The sequence below is a fragment of the Trichechus manatus genome, unplaced genomic scaffold (assembly GCF_000243295.1).
Source record: "Trichechus manatus latirostris isolate Lorelei unplaced genomic scaffold, TriManLat1.0 scaffold00115, whole genome shotgun sequence".
Lineage (NCBI taxonomy): Eukaryota > Metazoa > Chordata > Mammalia > Sirenia > Trichechidae > Trichechus > Trichechus manatus.
The window spans coordinates 995,413-1,017,072 of record NW_004444051.1 but is presented as its reverse complement, the minus strand read 5'-3'; the positions used below and the strand labels follow the sequence as shown (position 1 = coordinate 1,017,072).

Sequence of the window (21,660 nt, the reverse complement as noted above, 5' to 3'; positions counted from 1 at the left end):
AATGTCATAAAATAACATGTGTACTACTGTTTCATGAGAAACTATTTGTTCTGTAAGCCTTCACCTGAAGTACAATAAAATATAAAAAAAAAAGGAAAAAAAAATACCAAAAATTCGAAATACTTTGAACTGAAAGAAAAAATGAAAACAACATATAATTTGTGGGATCCACCTAAAGCAGTGCATAAAGGGAAATTTATACCACTAAATGCTTACATTAGAAAAGAGTAAAGGTCTCAAGTCAACAATCTAAGCTTTCATTTTAAGAAACCATAAAAAGAAGAGCAAAATAAACCGAAAGCAAACAACCAGAACCAAACCCATTGCTGTCAAGTCGATTTGGACTCATAGTGTCCCTATGAGACAGAGTAGAATTGTACCCTTAGGTTTTCCAAGGCTGTAATCTTTACGGAAGTAGACTGCCACATCTTTCTTCCATGGAGAGGCTGGTGGTTTCAAACTGCCAACCTTTGGTTAGCCGTCGTGTGGTTAACCACTGCACCACCAGAGCTCTTTCAAGCAAACAGAAGGAAGAAAATAACCAAGACTGAAAAGCCATGAAATTAAAAATAGAAAAACAATGAAACAAAAAACCAGTTCTTTGAGAAGATTAATAAAACTGAAAAATCTCTAGCCAGAATGATCAAGGAAAAAAAAGAGAGACAATTACCAATATCAGGAATGAGAGAGCTGGCATCAGAAGCAGATTCCATTGATATTAAAACAATAATAATAAAGGAATACTACAAGCATCTCTATGCACATAAATTCAATAACTTAGATAAAATGGTCCAATTCCTTGAAAGCCGCAAACATTCAAAACTCGCTCAAGAAGAATAAATAATCCTATAGCTATTAGAAAACTAAATTCATAATTTAAAACCTTCTAAAAATGAAAACTCCAGGTGGATATTGTTTCACTAGCAAATTCTACCAAACTTTTAAAGAAGAAATAACACCAATTTTACAATTCTCTCCAGAAATTAATAGAGAAGGAAACAATTCCCAACTCATAAGGACAACATTACCCTGAAAAGCAGACAAAGACTGTACAAGAAAATGACATACCAATATCCCTCAAGAACATAGAAGAAAAATTCTTAACAAAATATTAACAAAACAAATCCAGCAATATATAAAAGCAATAATACAACATAACCAAATGAGGTTTACTCCGGGAATGCAAGGTTGGTTCAATATTAAAAAATCAATCAATCTAATCCATCATATTAACAGTCTAAAGAAAAATATTGTGTGATCTATCAGTTGATGCAGAAAAAGCACTTGACAAAATTCAACATGTATTCATGTTTTAAAAAAAACCTGTTAGCAAACTAGGAATATAGGAGAACTTTTCTAACCACCTAAAGGGCATCTTTGAAAACCCATAGCTAATGCAATACTTAATAGATAAACAGTGAATAATTTCCTCTAGATTCCTCCTTTATAACTGTTTCTTGTGAGGTAATTGCTTTTGACGTGTCTATTTTTTAAGTTGTACGCTTTCTACTAGAACACATTTCTTCTATATATATATAGGATTATCTAGCAATTCCAAAAAATTTCTTATAAATGCTATGCTACTTCAAAGTAGGAATTCACTTAGGAAAAAAAGGGTATCTAGAATTTTTTTAATTAAAAAATATAACACCTGATATAGCTGCTTAGTAGTAAAGTGCAGTAACATTTCAAGTAATTGGAAATTGGTTATATGGAGAATCCTACCAAGGGATCTGGAGCAAGATGGTGACATGAGCAGTTCCACACTCCCATTGCCCTATAAAAATACCAAAAACAAACAACAACAACAAAAAAAACCTGGCAGAAACAACTTTGTCAGAATTCTGGAAACTAGTCAAAGTTTTACAGCAACTAAGTGAATGCTGAATCAAGAAAAAGACACCATCTAAACAGTAGGAAAGCTTTGGTTTCCTACATGCTATACCCCACTGCTTCTCTGACTCAGTGCCATCATAAAGTTAAGTAACCCACATTCCCAGAGAGGGAGCCAGGTCTCCAGCTCCAGAGGGAGGAGAGCAGAGCAGACTTCATTTCCAAATTAATGTATCTGTCCTAATCTGTCTAGGGGCTGCCTGAAGAACTGAAGTAAGGTGCTCATCTTGGTTTGGTCTGTCTCAGGGATCACTCAGGGTGGAGGGATGGCAGGCAATCCGTTTTGGGTTTTGCTGTGCTTCTAGAATCTGAAAGTACTAAGTACTTCATTTGCTGTCTACTTCCATCAGGAAACCCTGGTGGCATAGTGGTTAAGATATACCAACCAAAATGTCGGCAGTGTGAATCCACCAGGCACTCCTTGGAAACTCTATGGGGCAGTTCTACTTTGCTCTATCGAGTCGCTATGAATAGGACACCACTCAATGGCAACAAGTCTGGTTTTGTGTTTTTCTTTTTTTTTTTTTTGGTACCTCCATCAATTCCACCATTCCTACTCCACCTTTCATCCCTCACAGTTAAATACGCATCAATAGAGGCTAACAGATGATAATGTCTCCTGTGTGACCAAAAGCTCCTAAATTGCTCCTTTAGGACTGTTTTTTGAGAGAAAATTGCTGGGGTTAAAGAGTGTGATTAAGGCATACCATAAATATTATTATTTATATGGAAATCACATTAAGTTCATAAATTAATTCAGTATAAGTAATATTTTGTTATTTAGTCTAAAAACAGTATGTCTTTCCATTTGTATGTCATTCAGTGGTATGTTAAAGTTTTCTTCATATAAGCTTGCACCTTTATAGATAAGTTAGTTTATTTCTAAATATTTTCCCTTTTTTGTTTGCTATTGCAAATAGGATCTTTTCTGTAATTATATCTTCTAACTAGTTAATTTTTAATTGTTAGGAATTGTTTTTCAGTTAATTCACTTGAATTTTCCAAGCATACAATCATAGCACCTGGAAGTAGCAATGATTTCACCTTCTCCTTTATTATTCTCTATTTCTAATTCCTTTAGATTGTCTTATTGGATTGTTTCAGGTAAAATGTTTCTGACTTAGAACACTGTAGTACTTTCCCATGGCTGACTGTCTCTCTATATATACAGATATAGAGATTTAAATAGAGATACACAGATTATACATATAATTATATATGATGTTGTTAGTTGCCGTCAGTCGATTCCGACTCATGGTGGACCCTTGTGTGCAGAGTAAAACTGCTCCATATGATTTTCAAGGCTATGACCTTCCAGAAGCACATCACTAGGTCTGTCTTCCAAGGTGCCTCTGGATGAGTTTGAATCACCAACATTTTGGCTAGTAGTTGAGCACTTAACATTTTGTGTCATCCAGAGACTATAATTATGTATGATATGTGTTGTATATATAATTATATATAGTAGATTATATATGCCCCGTTGCTACTGAGTCAATTCTGACTCATAGTGACTCTATAGGGCAGAGTAGAACTGCCCCATAGGGTTTCCAAGGCTTGAATCTTTACTGAAGCAGATTGTCACATCTTTCTCCCATGGAGCTGCTGGTGAGTTCGAACCACTGACCCTTTGGTTAGCAGCCAAACACTTAACCACTGCACCACCAGGCTCTTTGATTTTATATCTATCTATCTATATATATATATATATATAAATATTATATATATGATTACATATTTAATCATATTAAGGAAGTAGCCATCTAATATCCTATTTTATAGTGCTTTTGTTAAAATGAGAGTTACAATTTTCAACATCTATGGAGATAATCATATGATCTTTCTTCTTCTTCTTGTTAGGTGCAGTTGAGTCAGCTTCGACTCATTGTGACCCTACATACAACAGGATGAAATACTGCCTGGTCCTGCGCCATCCTCACCATTGTTGTTATGCTTGAGCCCATTGTTGCAGCCACTGTGTCAGTCCATCTTGCTGAGGGTCTCCCTCTTTTTCGCTGACCCTGTACTTTACCAAGCATGATGTCCTTCTGCAGGGATTGATCCCTCCTGGTAACATGTCCAAAGTATGTGAGAAGTACTCTCGCCGTCCTTGCTTCTAAAGCGCATTCTGGCTATACTTCTTGCAAGACAGATTTGTTCGTTCTTTTGGCAGTCCATGGTCTATTATATTCTTCACCAACACCATAATTCAAAGGCATCATTTCTTCTTTGGTCTGCCTTATTCATTGCCCAGCTTTCATATGCATATGAGGAGATAATCATATGATCTTTCTTCTTAGATCAATTAATACATTGAATTATATCAATCAATTCTCTTAAATTGAAAAACACAGCATTCATGTAATAAACACTTGTTCTTTGTGTATTATTAACTTCATATATTGCTGGATATAGTTTGCTGATACTTTATTAAAATATTCATAAATAGATTGGTCTTTTGGGTTTTTTGTTTGTTTTTATTGTCTTTAGATGAAGGTTTACAGAGCAAATTAGATTCTCATTAAACAGTTAATAAACATACTGTTTTGAGATATTGGTAGCCAAAGCCACAATGTGGCAACACTCTCCCTTTCTCGACCTTGGGTTCCCCATTATAGCTTTCCTGTCCCTTCCTGCCTTCTTATCCTTGTCCCTGGACTAGTGTGCCCCTTTAGTCTTCTTTTATTTTATGGGCCTATCTAATCTTTGGCTGAAGGGTAAACCTCAGAAGTGACTTCAGTACTAAATTAAAACGGTGTCCATGAGCCATAGTCTCAGGGTTTCTCCAGTCTCTGTCAGACCAGAAGTCTGGTCTTTTTTGCTGAGTTAGAATTTGTTCTACATTTCTATCCAGCTCTATCCAGGACCCCCTATTGTGATCCCTGTCAGAACAGTTGATGGTGTTAGGTGGGCACCATCTAGTTGGGCTAGACTCAGTCTGGTAAAGTCTGTGGTAGTTGTGGCCCATTAGTCCTTTGGACTAATTTTTCCCTTGTGTCTTTGATTTTCTTCATTCTCCCTGGCTCCCAAAGAGGTGGGACAGTGGAGTATCTTAGATGGCTGCTCACAAGTTTTTAAGACCCCCAGACACTACTCACCAAAGTAGAATGGAGAACATTTTCTTTATACACTATGTTATGCCAATTGAGATAGATATCTCTTGAGACCATGGTCCCTAGCTCTCAGCCCATTAATCCTGTCCCTCAGGGAGTTTGGATATGTCTGTGAAGTTTCCATGACCTTGCCTTGGTCAAGTTGTGCTGCCTTCCCCAGTATTGTGTACTGTCTTACCCTTCACCAAAGTTACCACTTATCTATTGTGTAGTTAGTATTTTTCCCTCCCTACCCCTCCCCTCCCTAGTAACCATCAAAGATTGTTTCTTTCTGTGTGAAAACCTTTTCATGAGTTTTTATAATAGTGGTCTCAGACAATATTTATTCTTTTGTGATTGACTTATTTCACTCAGCATAACACCCTACAGATTCATCCATGTTGTGAGATGTTTCACAGATTCATCATTGTTCTTTATTGTTGCATAATACTCCATTGTGTGTATGTACAATAGCTTCTTTATCCATTCATCTGTTGATGGGCATCTAGGTTGTTTCCATCATTTTGCTATTGTGAACAATGCTGCAATGAACATGGGTGTGCACATGTCCATTAGTGTGACAGCTCTTATTTCTCTAGGATATATTCCTAGGAGTGGGATTGCTGGATCATATGGTATTTCTATTTCTAGCTTTTTAAGAAAGCACCATATTGTTTTCCCAAACGGTTGTACTATTTTGCATTCCCACCAGCAGTGCATGAGTTCCAGTCTCCCCACAACCTCTCCAACATTTGTTATTTTCTGTTTTTTTGATTCATGACAGTAATGCTGGGGTGAGATGGTATCTCATTGTTGCTTTGATTTGCATTTCTCTAATGGCTAGTGATTGTGAGCAATTTCCTCATGTGTCTGTTAGCTGCTTGAATGTCTTCTTTGGTGAAGTGTCTGTTCATATCCTTTGCTCATTTTTTAATTGGATTGTTTGTCTTTTTGTTGTAGAGGTGTTGGATTTTCCTATAGATTTTAGAGATTAGATCTTTGTCGGATTTGTCACAGCCAAAAATTTTTCCCAGTCTGTAGGTTCTCTTTTTACTCTTTTGGTGAAGTCTTTTGATGAGCATAAGTGTTTAATTTTTAGAAGATCCCAGTTATCTAGCTTATCTTCTGATGTTTGTGTATTATTAGTTATGGTTTGTATCCTGTTTATGCTGTGTATTAGGGCCTCTAGCATTGACCCTATTTTTTCTTCTGTGATTTTCACAGTTTTTGGTTTTATATTTAGGTTTGATCCATGTTGAATTAGTTTTTGTGTATGGTGTGAAGTATGGGTCCTGTTTCATTTTTTTACAGATGGACGTTCAGTTTTGCCAGCACCATTTGTTAAAAAGATTATCTTGTCTCCATTTCAGGACATAGGGCCTATGTCAAAGATCAGGTGACTGTAGGTGGATGGATTTACATCTGGATTCTCAATTCTGTTCCATTGGTCAATGTGTCTGTCATTGTACCAGTACCAGGCTGTTTTAACTACCATAGCTGTATAGTAGGTTCTGAGGTCACGTAGTGAAAATCTTCCTATTTTATTCTTTTTCTTCAGTAGTGCTTTACTTATCTGGGCCCTCGTTCCTTTCCATATAAAGTTAATGATTACTTTTTCTATCTCTTTAAAGAATGCTGTTGGTATTTGAATCTGGATTGCATTTTATTTGTTAACTGCTTTGGGTAGAATTGACATTTTCACAATGTTGAGTCTACCTATCCATGATCATGGTATGTTTTTCCATTTAAGTAGGCATCTTTTGGTTTCTTGCGGTAGTGTTTTGTAGTTTTCTTTGTATAGGTCTTTTACATCCCTGGTTAGATTTATTCCTAAGCATTTTATTTTTTTAGGGGCTATTATAAATGGTATTGCTTTCCTGATTTCCTTTTTGTAGTTCTCTTTATTGGTGTATAGGAATCCAACTGATTTTTTTATGTTTATCTTGTATCCTACTACTGTGCTGAATCTATTAGTTCCAGTAGTTTTCTTGTGGAGTCGTTTGGGTTCTCCATATATAGTATCATATCATCCGCAAATAAGGACAGCTTTACTTGTTCCTTACCAATTTGGATGTCCGTTATTTCTTCTTCTTGCCTTATTGCTCTAGCTAGGACTTCCAGCACAATTTAAAAAACCCAAAACCAAACCAAACCTGTTGCCATCGAGTTGATTTTGACTCATAGTGACCCTATAGGAGTGGTGATAAAGGGCATCCTTGTGTTTTTCCTGTTCTCAAAGGTAATAGTTTCAGCCTTTCTCCATTAAGAATGATGTTTGTTGTTGGTTTTATATAGATGCCCTTTATTATGCTGAGGACTTTCCCTTCTGTAACTATTTTATTGAGAGTTTTTGTCAGGAATGAGTGTTGGGCTTTGTGGAATGCCTTTTCTGTGTCCATTGAGATGATCATGTGATTCTTTTGTTTGATTTATGTGGTTGATTACACTGATTGATTTTCTAATGTTGGACCATTCTTGCATACCTGGTATGAATCCTACTTGGTCATTGTGTATTATTTTTTTGATATGATGCTGTATTCTATTAGCTAGAATTTTGTTGAGAATTTTTGCATCTATATTCATGACAGATATTGGTTTGTAATTTTCTTTTTTTGTGGTGTCTTTGCCTGGTTTTGATATCAGAGTTATGCTGGCTTCATAGACTCAACTTGAAAGTATCCCTTCCTTTTCTATGTTCTGAAATAGTTTGAGTAGTACTGGTGCAAGCTCTTCTCTGAATGTTTGGTAGAATTCTCCAGTAAAGCCATCTGGGCCAGGGCTTTTTTGTTTTGTTGGGAGGTTTTTATAAAATTACCTTTTCATTCTCTTCTCTTGTTATGTGTCTGTTCAGATTATTGACTTCAGTTTGTGTTAGTTTAGGTAGGTAATGTGTTTCTAGAAATTTGTCCATTTCCTCTAGGTTTTCAAATTTGTTGGAGAATAGTTTTTCATAACACTCTGTTTTGATCCTTTGTTATTTTGGTTGGGTCTATTGTACTGTCCCCCATTTCATTTCTTATGTGAGTTATTTTCCTCCTCTCCTGTTTTTCCTTTCTCAGTTTGGCCAGTGGTTTGTCAATTTGGTTGATTCTTTCAGAAAAGCAACTTTTGGTTTTGTTGATTCTTTCTGTTGTTTTTCTATTCTCTCTTTCATTTATTTCTGCTCAGATCTTTATCATTTCCTTCTTCTGGTGGCCACGGGCTTCTTTTGTTGTTCTCTTTCTATTTGTTCGAGTTCTGTAGCTACTGTTTTGATTTTGTTCCTTTCTTCTTTTTTGATGTGTGCATCTATTGCTATAAATTGACCCCTGAGCAGTGCCTTTGCTGTGTCCGAAAGATTTTGGTTATGATGTGTTTTCATTTGTGTTTGACTCTAGGAATTTTTTTATTCCATCTTGGATTTCTTCTATTATGGCATGGTTTTTAAGTAGGGTATTATTCAGTTATTCACTTTCCATGTATTTGATTTTTTTTCCTTGCTCTTCCTGTTGTTAATTTCTACTTTGATGAGGTTGTAATCAGAGAGGATCTTTTGTATTATATCAATGTTTTGGATTTTTTGATGGTTGCTTTGTGGCCTAAGATGTGGTCTGCTCTGGAGAATGTTACATGCACATTGGAAAATAATGTGCACTTTGCTGCTGTTGGGTGGAGTGTTCTATGCATGTCTATGAGGTCAAGTTGGTTGATTGTGGCCTTTAGATCTTCTGTGTCTTTGCTGAGTGTTTTTCTAGATGTCCTGTCCTTTACCAAGAGTGGTGTGTTGAAGTCTCCTACTATTTTTGTCTAACCGACAATTTCTCTTTCAGTGCTGTTAGAGTTTGTTTTATGTATTTTGGAGCCCTGTAATTGGGTGTGTAGATATTTATTATGATTATGTCCTCATGGTGGATTGTCTCTTTAATCATTAGGTAATGTTCTTCCTTGTCTTTATGGTGGATTTTGTTTTAAAGTCCATTTTGTCTGAAATTAGTATTGCCATTCCTGCTCTTTTTTTGTTTGCTGTTTGCATTTCCCTCTTTTATTGCTCTGACATTGTTGTCATTTACAAATTGACCTCTCTGGTTCCCTGTTGTAAATGTTTTAGTTTTGTTTTACCCTTGAGAATTCATTACCTAGGTTGGTATCTGGCTGATGTTGTCTTGAGTCCTAGATTCAGGTTGTTGTCGGTTCCTTAACAAAGGACTCCCTTTAATAATTGTTATAAATTTGGTTTGTTTTTTACATTTTCCCTTAATTTTGGTTTATCTGGGAATGTCCTGATTTTGCAGGATGTATTATTCTTGGTTGGGAATTTTCTTATTTCAAGGTTTTATATATGCCATCTCATTGCCTTCTTGCCTGCATGGTTTCTGCCGAATAATCCAAGCTTAGTCTTATTGTTTCTCCTCTGTATGTGACTTTTTGTTTTTTCTCAAGCTGCTCTCAGGATTCTTTATTTGTCTTTGGTTTTAGCAAGTGTGGTTATGATATGTCTTGGTGATTTTCTTTTGGGGTCTATCCTATATGGGGTTTGTTGAGCTTCTTAGATGGTCAGCTTTTCATCTTTCATGATATTAGAGACATTTTCTGTCAGCAAATCTTCAATGATCCTCTCTGTCTTTTCTGTTTTCTCCTCCTGTTCTGGAACTCCTATCACATTCAAATTTTTGTTTCTGATTGTATTCCTCATCATTCTCAGGGTTTCATTTTTGTTCATTCTTTTCTGTGATTTTTCCTCAAAGTGGTATCCAAGGATTTATCTTCAATTTCACTGATCCTGTCTTCCATTGTTTCAAATTTCCTCCTAAAACCTATTGCACCATCCATTTCTGAAAACTTGTTGTTTATCCTTTGGATTTCTAATTGCTGTTTTTGTATGATTTCTAGTTGTTTGTTTATTTTGGCATTTTGTTACTGTATTATTTTCTTGAATTCTTCCATTGTTTTGTCTGTCTTTTCCATGATTTTGTCTATTTTTTCCTTATTTTTGTCTGCGTTTTCCTTCATCTCTTGGACAGCCCTGAATATTAGTTTTGAATTCCCTATCAGGTAGTTCCTGTGTCTTTTCTTCTACTGGAAGGTCATCTGCTGTTTTATTTTGGATGCTTTCTGGAGGCATCCTATCCTTTTTTTGTTATGCTTGGATATTGTCTGCTGTCCTCAGGACCTTCAGAAATTATTTTCTTCTTTTTTTTTTTTTATTGTAGATTTGATTGTTTCATCTTGCTCTTTTGTTTTATTTGGTTAGGTCTGCACAGGCTGGTTGTATGTTTTGTTGCTTGCTTGTCTTTGGGCACAATACCTCTCACCACTTTGCCCAGGTGGGCAGGGCCAGTTGCTCAGCTGTGGTGCAGCAGGGCAGGTCCAGCAGAGGGGGAAGTGTTTGGATGTGTAGTTTGCAGCATGTACTGGTCTAACAGGGCAGGGTTGGAGGGCAGTGCTGGGTTGGGTCCGGTGGGCCATGCCTGTGCTGCTTAGGGGTGCGGTGCTCGGCATGCGGTGCAGATAGGTAGGAGGGAAGGGAGAAGATTTATGTGTGAAGTTAAGTGGGTGAGAGAAAGAAGAAGAGAGAAACAGAAGCAAAAAAAGAGGAAAAAAGAAAAAGTGAATAAAATGGCATCATGGTAAGATTCATCAGGTGAGGGCAGGGCAGGGCAGATGCGGCAAGGCTGTGTGCCAGTGCTCTCTAGCCAAGTGGTGTGGCTCAGCCTGTCTAGAAGGGGTGTCAGTGGTACATGGGCCTAGGTGAGCTGGAGAAAGGAAATAAAAGCAGGTAAAGAGAGAGAAGAAAGAAAAAATGAAACTAACAAAAAAAATAAATATTGTGCTGGGACAGCCAACCATTGGGGGTGTGGCAGAATTCGGGTGGTGGTGAGCTGATGTCTTTCTTGCTGAAACAGCATGGCATGGCCCATCAAGAAGGTGTGGAGGCAGTGTAGGGTGCAGATGAGAGGGAGAAGGAAAAGAGAGAAGGGCAAACATAAAGAAAAATAAAAAAAATATGGGACTGAGGGAACCAGCCTGTGGGGGCAGTGCAGACCTGGGGAGGCTGTGTGCCAGGGGCTCTCTAGCTGAGCAGTACAGCACATCCTGTTGAGAAGGGTGGAGGGCGGTACAGAGGGCTAGGTGGGTGAGAGAAAGGAAAGGAAGGAAGAGAGAGACAGAAGAAACAAAAAAAGAAAGAAAGCCAAAACAAACAACAAAAAAGAAAAGAAATGCGCTGGTGGTGGTGGTGCAGACCCAGGGAGGCCACTTGCCAATGGCTCTCTAACCAGGCAGTATGGCACAGCCCATCAAGAATGAGTGGTGATGGCACACATGGCTAGGTGGGCAGGAGAAAGAAAAGGAAGGAAGGGAGAGAGAGAAGAAACTGAAAAAACATAACAGCACTGAGGGGGCCTGCCGGTGGGGTGTTGCAGACTCGGGGAGGCCGTGTGTTGGTGGCTTTCTAGCTGAGTAGTGTGGCACAGCTCGTCAAGAAGGGACAGAGACAGTACACAGGGCTTGGTGGAATGGAGAAAGGACAGGAAGGGAGAAAGAGATAAGAAACCAAAGGAAAAATAAATAGATAAATAAAATTTTAAAATGGCACTAAGGGAGCCTGCCGGTGGGGTGGCACAGACCTAGAGAGGCTGTGTGCCAGTTGTTCTCTAGCCGAGTAGTGTGGCACAGCCTGTCGAGAAGGGGTGGAGACAGCACATGTAGCTAGGTGGGCAGGAGAAAAGAGAGCAAGGAAGGGAGCGAGAGATAAGAACCAAAAAAAAAAAGAAAAAAAAATGGTGTTGAGGGAACTTGCCAGTGGTGTGGCATGGACCAAGCAAGAAATTTTTAAAAAGTCAAAAAAAACAACAAAAATGACACTGATGGAGCTGGCCGGTGCAGGTGGGGCAAACCTGGGTGACAAGGAGCTGCTGTCTCTCCAGTTGAGCAGCCATGGCCCATTGGAAAGTGGTGGAAGCCACATAGAGGGAAGAAGGGTGGGGAATGGGACAGCATGTAGCCCTGGTCACTGGGTGCTCTGTGTCCTGTCGGGAGCTCTGTGAAGTTGCTTTCTTGTACTCCCTGTCAGCTGTTCTTGGTGACTGAGGTCCAATATGTTCAGTCTGTGCCACATTAGCTGGTAGGGACCTCGCCTCCATAGCTCTCTTCATTCTCTGTCCATTTCTTATTCCATTCGGTGCTTGGTTGAGTTCTTTACCTCTTCATTTGACACTTAGGGTTCCAGGATTAATGTTTGTATCTGTTTTACTTAGTTTCTCAGGTCTTTCCTGTAGAGCGACTGTGTGTGCTTCTGTCTATAGTGCCATGTTGGCTCCACCTTTCTTTACAAAGTGGTCTTTTGGTTTTTTTTTAGTGCCATTTTTGTCAGATGTTAGTATCAATGTTCTATTCATTTCATAAAATAAGTTAGATTTTTTTTCTTTTTCCTTATCTCATATATGTAAAGCAAGGTCTCTTAATAGTGGCACAATTGACATTTTTGGCTGAATAATTCTTTGTTGTAGGGGGCATCCTGTACATTGCAGGATGTTTAGCAGCATCCCTGGCCTCTATCCACTAAATGCCATTAGTTCCCCACAGTTGTGATCCTCAAAAATATCGCCAACATTGCTGAATGTCCTCTGGGAGACAAAATTGCCCCTGGTTGTTAGTGATCTAAAGCTAAAGAAAAGTACCTGTAACTTTTCAAATTTTGGATCAACTGATCTTTGATATAATTAGAAACATCTGATATTCTACAGTGATTGTTTGGGGTTTAATTGAAGATCTTTCACTTATCATAAAATATCTTTTTTAGTCTGTCTTGGTCATCTAGTGCTGCTATAACAGAAATGCCACAAGTAGATGGCTTTTAACAAAGATAAATTTATTCTCTCACAGTCTAGTAGGCTACAAGTCCAAATGCAAGGCATCAGATACAGGGGAAGTCTGTCTCTCTGTGTCGGCTCTGGAGGAAGGTCCTTGGGATGCATCAGTCTTCCCTTGGTCTAAGAGCCTCTCAGGGCAGGAACTTCAGGTCCAAAAGACATGATCTGCTTCCAGCACTGCTTTCTTGGTGGTATGAAGTCCCCATGTCTGTTTGCTCGCTTCTCTCTTTTATATTTCAAAAGAGATTGGTTTAAGACACTATCTAATCTTGTAGATCTCATCAATATAACTGCCACTAATCCATCTTATTACATCATAGTGACAGAATATACAATACATAGGGAAATCACATCAGATGGCAAAATGGTACACAATCATACAATACTGGGAATCATGACCTAGCCAAGTTGACACATATTTTGGGGGGGACACAATTCAATCCTTATAATTTTGTAGCAAATTTCTATAACTAGAATAATTTCTTTTACAATCGCTATCTAAAAATGATTTCCTTTTTTTTTCACAGAAGGAACTATCATCTCCTATCATGTTAAGAGCAAATTTTGTTTTTGTTGTTTTTAGTTGCCTTTGAGTTGATTCTAACTCATGGTGACCCAGTGTGTGTAGAGTAGAACTGCCCCATAGGGCTTTCAAGGCTGTGACCTTTTGGAAGTAGATTGTCAGACCTGTCTTCTGAGGTGCCTCTGGGTGTGTTTGAACTGCCAACCTTTCGGCTAGTAGTTGAGTGCTTAACTGTTTGCACCACCCAGGGATCCCTTGGTTTTTTATTTTTTGAAAGCTTCCAAGTCATTCATATCTCACAAAAGTTACAATCATTAAAAAATGATTTGGGATGCTTAATTCTGATTTCAGGTGAGTAACTTCATCAATTCTTTGCTGACTGTTGGGAGGAAATTTCTTCTCAGTTTCCTATGCATTTTACTGAAAATGTCTCTTCATATTGCCAACTTTATTATTTCTAAACAATTTTTTTATGCAATGGATTTTTTGCTCTGTTGAAGCAAACTAAAATTGCCATTAATCATGAAATTTGCAGCAAAACTCTTCTTCCAGTCTCTCCTCATCTTTACTATTCCAGCTGTGGTACTAGTTTTGGCATCTGTGTTCAATTCTGCTTGGATAGATGCCTTCATTTTAAACGTAAAAATTTGTCCATGTTTTACTTAGCCTAGAAAAATGATTTGTTATAAAACAATAAATATTTCGATATATTTACCAACTGCAATTAAGATAGGCATCACTGTAATGTGAGCTGTCCACATAAAATATTCAATTAAACACATTGTGATTTGTATGTACATTAAAACCTGTTGCTGTCAAGTTGATTCCAACTCATAGTGACCCTATAGGACAGAGTCGAACTGCCCCGTAGGGTTTCCGAGGAGGAGCTGGTGGATTCGAACTGCTAACCTTTTAGTTAGCAGCCATGCTCTTCTCCACTGCGCCAAAAAGGCTCCCTATGTACATTAGTGCATAGAAAAATAATCACTCAAACTGAATCTATCCATTTACACTAACTAGATCAGTGATGTGCTTATGTGTAACACTGGAAACGATGCACATATTCAAAGTGCACAATTACAATACAACAATACTATCTTACACAATGCAATGATTTAAGTGACACATTTTTCTACAGAAATAATAGAATTGCATTTAATAGAAAATATTTTATACTCCTCGGTTTTAAATTTTAAATCACTGAAAATTAAAAATTCAGCTCTTCATCCATACCAGCCACATTTCAAGTGCTCAAGGACCACATGTGTCTAGTGGTTACCATATTGGACAAGGCAGCTCTAGTATGTCTCATCAAAATTTCAAAGGACACTCATCTTCTTGCAGATGTCTTTAGTTCAGGCTTAGTAATTCATAGGAAAGTTTTGATATATTCGTTTTTTATCACAGGGTCCATGTTTTGAGAGAAAAGAGAAACTACTTCTCCAGTTCAAGCACCTGACAATTAACAAAATCCCGGAGAAGGACAATTGGCACATAAAGAGAGTCATTAAAATTGACTATAACAATGTTTCTCAAATTTCAGCTTCCCCTGGAATACAGACTCATGTTTGAGAAGCATTGCATTAAAGTTAAGTCTAACTCTACAAATGATTATTAGGCTTCAAAGTGACCATATAAAAAATTATAAGTGTGGATACTCACATTTATGAAATCTTGTGGCACCACCCAGTATTAAGATGGTTATCCATTTGATCATTTAAATGAAAACACAACATTTAAACATGCTCAAAGAAAATTCATGAACTTCTAAAAATATACTTGGAAAACAAGACCTGGAAGTTATATTGCTACAAAGGAAATCACTCTCAGATACCCAAAATATGAGTAGATAAGGTCAATTTGATAATGATACAATTTTATTCTGGGATGCAGTGTGAGGTAGAGGAAAGAGCTTTGGCACTAGGCATAACCAGTAAAAAAAAAAAAAAAAAAAAAACAGTTGCCAACAAGTCATGGTATTTCAGAGTACAGCAGTGCTCGATAGGGTTTTTCAATGGCTTTCAAGTAGATGGCCTTCCATGCAGCCCTGGTGGTGCAGTGGTTAAGAGCTGGGCTGCTAACCAAAAGATCAGCAGTTCAAATCCACCAGCCGCTCCTTTGAAACCCCGTGGAGCAGTTCTACTGTGTCCCATAGGGTCGCTGTGAGTCAGAATTGACTAAACAGCAACAGGATTTTTCTTCCACAGTACTGCTGGGTGGCTTTGAACTACCAACCTTTCAGTTAGTAATGGAGAGCAAACTGTTTGCACCACCCAGAGACCTGAGCTAGCATACCAAAAACAGCAACAACAACCTGTTACTGTTGAGTTGATTCTTTCTCATGGTGACACTATAGGACAGAGTAGAACTGCCCCATAGGGTTTCCAAAGCTGTAAATCTTTATGGAAGCAGACTGCTACATGTTTCTCCTGTGGAGCAGCTGGTGGGTTCAAACCGCTGACGTTTTGTCTAGCAGTCAAGCACTTAATCAAGGCATCACCAGGGCTCCTTTGAGCTAGCATAAACGAAAACCAAACTCACTGCCATCGTGTTGACTCCAACTCATAATGATCCTATATACCAAGGATCAATTCTTAAATTCAGTGTGTACAACATGGTGACTTTGGACAAATCCCTTAGCCTCAGTGAATTTGAAATTCTCTGCAAAAAAAGTCATAATGATACCTACCTCACAGTGTTGTTGGGAGGATTAATGTAGATGATTTAGTTAAAAGCCCCCAATGTGATTCCTAGCACATACTTAATGCTTATTAGTTGCCTTCTTCTTTCCTGTGGATTCTTTCAGAGAAAATCTGAACTAACTCTGGTTGCCAAGCTTGGCTTTTTATTCATACTCTCTGTTCTCAGGCAACTTGTTTAAATCAGCTCCAAACTCCTATTAATCACTCTCTTCCCCATTTCAGGTTGCATTCACAGCCAAGTCACTCATTCCAGCACACAATAAGTTATGTGTAAGAATGTTGAACAAAATGTCCAGCCATACTTGTCCGATGGGTGAGATTCCACGAAATACCCAGCAAAGGGACAATAAATTCGGGGTTGCAGGTCCTTCACCAGCCGTGCCTTGTAGTTGAGGAGCTTCTTCCTTTCTGTTTTGATAAATTGGGCTTTCCATTCCTCTGAAATGACAGGGTTTGGGTTAGAGTCTCCTCTGTTCAGAAACAACAAGGAAACAAAAGTTCCACTAGATTGGAGCTCTTTCAGAAGATAAAATTGATAGGCGGCTACAGCAGAAATAGAGCAAAGCTATCTGAATCATCAGTGCAGGGTTTTCGTCTGCTTTATTTTGATCAGTCTACTTCCATAAGGATTTACAGCCTTGGAAACCCTATGGGGCAGTTAGTTCTACTCTGTCCTATGGGGTTGCTATGAGTCAAAATCAACTCAACGGCAATGGAGGGGTTTTTTGCTGGGGAAAAATAACCCCACAAATAACTAATATTTTGATTGAAAAAATGATCAACAGTATCCCAGTTGGTTACCGGGAAAATGTTACCAGACCAGCTAAAGGCACTGAGGCCCCTCCTTGTGTATAGCAGTTCGCTGAATACACAGGGTGGCGTGCATAGTTGTACCGTGCATGCATGCACATTTTAAGGACATCGTAATTCTTGAAATTACTAACTTTTTACTAACGTGGGAATGACTTCATCACCTTAATGGATTGTAAAAGCAAAGTATGCTCATCATAACCTGACAATGCACAGTAGTTAAGAGCATGGGTGTTGCAGTCAGACTTAGGGTCAAAATCCAGCTCTACCACTTACTGGTTATGCAGCCATGGGCAAATTATCCACATTCTTTAAGTTTATTTCCTCTTGTGTACTTCGGAATAATGATGCCTACCTCGCAGGGTTTTTCATCTGTTTATTTGCTCATTCATGGAACTGATATTTACTGAACACCTACTATGTGGTTCTAGGCACTGGGAATACAGTGGTGAACAAGACAAAGCAGGTCCCGGCTGTCATGGAGTGTTCATTCTTATTGAGTGAAGCAAATAATTAACAAGAAAATAAATAAGGTCATTTTAAAGGCGGTTGTGATACCAAGAAGATAAAACAAGGCAAGGGGCTAGAAAGTGGCTGGGCGAGGTGGGATGGGGTAGGGGGACATCACTGGATAGAGCCGTCAGTGAAGAGATGACAGTTGAGTTTGTAGATCAGGGAAAAGAGCACTCCAGACAGTAGAAACAGCAAATGCAAAGACCTGGGCAGGAATGCATTTGGAATGTTAGATGTGAGGAACAAAAGCAGGCTAGGTGGGCTGATGTATAGCAAGCAAGGGGGAGACTTGTAGTAAAGGAGGCTGAGGAAGTAGGCAGGACCCAGTTCATGTAGGGCACAGTGTCAGAGAGTTGTTAGCATTGTTATTGTTGTGAAAGTTTGTTAAACACTGAAAAAAATAAGTTACCCATAACTCAGACATAACCACTACTAACATTTTAGTGTATTCCAGACGTTTTTATTAAAATGCATGTGCATGTGCGTATGTCTGTGCATGCCCACACATGCGCACGCGTGAACACGCATACGCACACGCAAGATTGCTGATTGTTAGGGTAGTGGAGATTCCGCCTCACATCTACTATTTCCTTCCAGGTGAAGGGAAAACACTGTGATGACATTTCTGGCTTCTTTCCTTCTCTTTATTTTCTCTGCATAGAGACCTGGAATGACGGCTCTGACTGGTCAATTTGGGGGGAATTTCTAGCATGTTCAGCTCTGCTCTGCGCCACTTCCTTTTAAGAGTTAGCCTGCCCACAGCAACCAAGAGTTTTCTGCCCTTCCATATGTTGTAAGTTTTGCAGAGGCTCACTGCTGCAGGGTGAAGCAAACCCCAGTTCAGCGCTACCTGATATTGGGCTGATAATTCTGTCTAATTCTGGGATTCAGGATTGGCAGACCCACGTGACCAACAGATGTAAAGCCACATACTCTAGTCTGGCCTGAGTCAGTAGTGAAGGTGATAGTTTTGACTCCATCTTTGCTCCTGGTTTTACTGCCCAACTTGTTTAGAACTCAGGTGGGCCTCCTTGGCGAATGCAACACATTACATATTTACTAAAACTCAGGCTTGGTCAGGGGTGTGAATTTGAGAATTTCTCCCTTTTTAGATAGCAGGAACAAAGGAGAGGGGATAGAGAAGAGGGTGACTGTATTCCATAGGCCGGATTATCCAATAAGCAAGGTAAGCACGGGCTTACTTGTGCCTATTTACTAATCTGTGGTGAACAATTTCACATGGGTTTCACTTTGATATGGTGTGGTGAAACCCATGTGAAATTGTTCACTACAGTTAGTAAATAAGTACAAGTAAGCCCATGCTTACCTTGTGTTATGGATTATTTTGTGTCCCCAAAAAATTTATGTCTAATTGCCTAGACCATGAGTCTCAGTATTGTGTGGTTGTCCACCATTTTGTGATCTAATGTGATTATCCTATGTGTTGGAAATCTTAACCTCTATGATGTTAATGAGGCAGGATTTGAGGCAGTTATGTTAATGAGGCAGGACTCAGTCTACAAGATTAGGTTGTATCTTGAGTCAATCTCTTTTGAGATATAAAAGAAAATAAAGAACAGAGAAGGGGAACCTCATACCACCAAGAAAGAAGAGCCAGGAGTGGAATGTGTCCTTTGGATCCAGGGTCCCTGTGCTGAGAAGCTCCTAGACCCATGAATGATTGATGACAAGGACCTTCCCCCAAGGCCGACAGAAAGAAAGGCTTTCTCTGGAGCTGGCATCCTGAATTTGTACTTCTAGCCTCCTAAACTGTGAGAGAACAAATTTCTCTTTGTTAAAGCCATCCGCTTGTGGTATTTCTGTTATAACAGCACTAGATAACTAAGACACCTTGCTTATTGGATAACCTGCACCTGCTATTTTAGGGGAATGGATAGACAGGTCTGTGGCTGGAGAAACATGGTGTAATTGGGTTATCTGATAGATCTGTGAGTCTACAACTTGCCAATTTTTACAGAAAAAAAGTTTTAAAATTTATTTTAATGTAAGAATTCAGTTATTTAGGCTCACTGAAGCTGACTATAACATGTTAAGCTTTCTTTCATTTAACCATATTTTCAGTTTACCAAGAACATTTAAGCCTGGATTACCAGTCTCACAGCTTTCCTATCCTGCTCTATAGTATACACCGTGGATTCAAGTGATTCTTTTCCTTGACTTCTCCTGAGTTTCTCAGCCTTTCCTTCATGTTTCATTATCATATTCTGAGCAAGATTTTAGTTTGTTATCTGGGGTTTACAAATCGGTTTCCAAGGTCCCCGGATGGCACAAATGGTTTGCATTCAGCTGGTAACCAAAATGTTGGCAGTTTGAACCCACTCAGTGGCACTGTGGAAGAAACAGGCCTGGCAATCTGCTTCAGTAAAGATTACAGCCAAGAAAACCCTATGGAGCAGTTCTACTCTGTAATACATGGGGTCTCCTAAGTCACAAACCAACAACAACAACAACAACAAAATCAACAGCAAGTCAGCTTCCCAAAAAAAGATTGTAAGCTTCTTGCAGGTAGGGACCACGTCTTTTATCTTTGCATTCATTCCCACAGTATTTAGCAAAGTGCTAAATACAAGTGCTGCTTTTTAGTAAATTAGCTACCTTGGAGTCGATTCCAACTCATGATGACCCCTTGTGTGTCAGAGTAGAACTGTACCCCGTAGGATTTTCAATGGTTGTTTTTTGGAAGTAGATTGCCATGCCTTTCTTCTGAGGTACCTCTGGATGGACTTTCCAGGTTAAGGCATCTCCAACATTTCCCTTAGCAGTCGAGTGTGTTAACCGTTTACACCACCCAGGGACTCCTTGCTTCGTATTACAAGATGCCATCAAGTCGATTCTGCCTCATAGCAACCCTACAGGGAAGAACAGAACTGCCCCATAGGATTTCCAAGGCTGTAAATCTTTACGGGAGCAGACTGCCACATCTTTCTCCCGTGCAGCAGCTGGTGGGGTCAAACCATCACCTTTCAGTTAGCAGTTGGGCACTTAAACAATGCACCACTGGAGCTCCTTTCGCTTCATATTACCTCCATATAAAATAGTACCTGTAAACTTTCCGCCACTGAAAGTCATTGGAAAACCAGATGCTCCTCCAGCAAAATCACTCATCATGAAAGCAGCTTTCTTAGGCAGCCTTCCCCCATTGGGTCTGGTGCAGTCCACTGTATTGAGTATTCTATGGCCTGTGAAGAAATAAAGTGGTATGGGTATTCAGGGTGAAATCTCAAACAGGCTTGAATTCCTAAACCTATACAGATTATAAACTGTATAATCTGATTGATTTAATGAGGGAAGGACTGCTTATGTCCAAGAAAAAACGAAGAGACTAAGATATCAACAACTAAAGGCTTAAATAGCATACTTTGGATTTTCAAGTGAGTAAGTTTATCCTGTTTGACTTGGTGGGTTCTGGGTGTCTCATGAGAACAGTTACTTTGGTTCCACTTCAGGATTGTAGACAGATTGAATTCCTAACTCAGCCAACTGTCTCCAAACTTTGAACCCAAAGGATCTAGGGGAGAGAGTGACAGGATCAGCCCAAATTCTTTAACCTTTTGCAAATTCCGTGCAAAGCTCATATTCAACAGATTGTTGAGTCACTAATGCCACCTTCTCACAGGAAGGGAAGACATGTACTGATGTTATTGTGTAATACAATATAAATGTTCAATAAAGATAAGTTTAAATAAATTACTATAGGTGCAATATGAAATATCTATTGTCTTATGAGAAAAGCTTTGCACCTGTCACTACGTAGACTGCAATACTGGTAATTTGTTCTCCGTAAAGATTATCTAAATGATAGCCCACTTTTCTAAGACAAGAATACCTGTTACCCATTGCTGTCAAGTCAATTCCTACTCATAGCGACCTTATAGGACAGAGTAGAACTACACCATAGGGTTTCCAAGGAGCGGCTGGTGGATTTGAACCACAGACCCTTCGGTTAGCAGCCGAGCTCTTACCACGGTGCCACCAGGGCTCCAAAACAAGAATATAATATACTACATGCTATGAAAATAAAGATAAAAGAAAAAGATGACCTTAAGATGAAATTCTGGATAGCTATTATTATACTACCAATAGTATTTTTCATTTTTCATTTTCGATGAGGGTAAGAAAGTACCTTTGTACTCCACAATAATGCAAGTATCCATCTCTGGATGAACACCATCCATCAAGATCATGAATCGAAGATTCTTGTCTACCTGAAATTTAACAGTAAAACCAACAACTGTGTATGGCAGCTTGACTTTTAA

The 21,660-nt window shown here is 38.8% G+C and overlaps 1 protein-coding gene across 3 annotated transcripts in view; it reads right to left on the bottom strand.

Annotated features, from left to right (window-relative positions):
* The window catches only part of LOC101341508 (cytidine monophosphate-N-acetylneuraminic acid hydroxylase), a 95,143-nt gene that overhangs the window by 38,740 nt on the left and 34,743 nt on the right, over nucleotides 1-21,660 (bottom strand). For all 3 annotated transcript variants that reach the window (XM_023738330.1, XM_023738331.1, XM_023738332.1), the window contains exons 7-9: nucleotides 21,528-21,609; nucleotides 20,446-20,583; nucleotides 16,363-16,498 (exon numbers count right to left, since the gene is read on the bottom strand). In XM_023738330.1, the coding sequence (XP_023594098.1) occupies nucleotides 16,363-16,498; nucleotides 20,446-20,583; nucleotides 21,528-21,609 (356 nt within the window). The remainder of the gene's footprint in view (nucleotides 1-16,362; nucleotides 16,499-20,445; nucleotides 20,584-21,527; nucleotides 21,610-21,660) is intronic.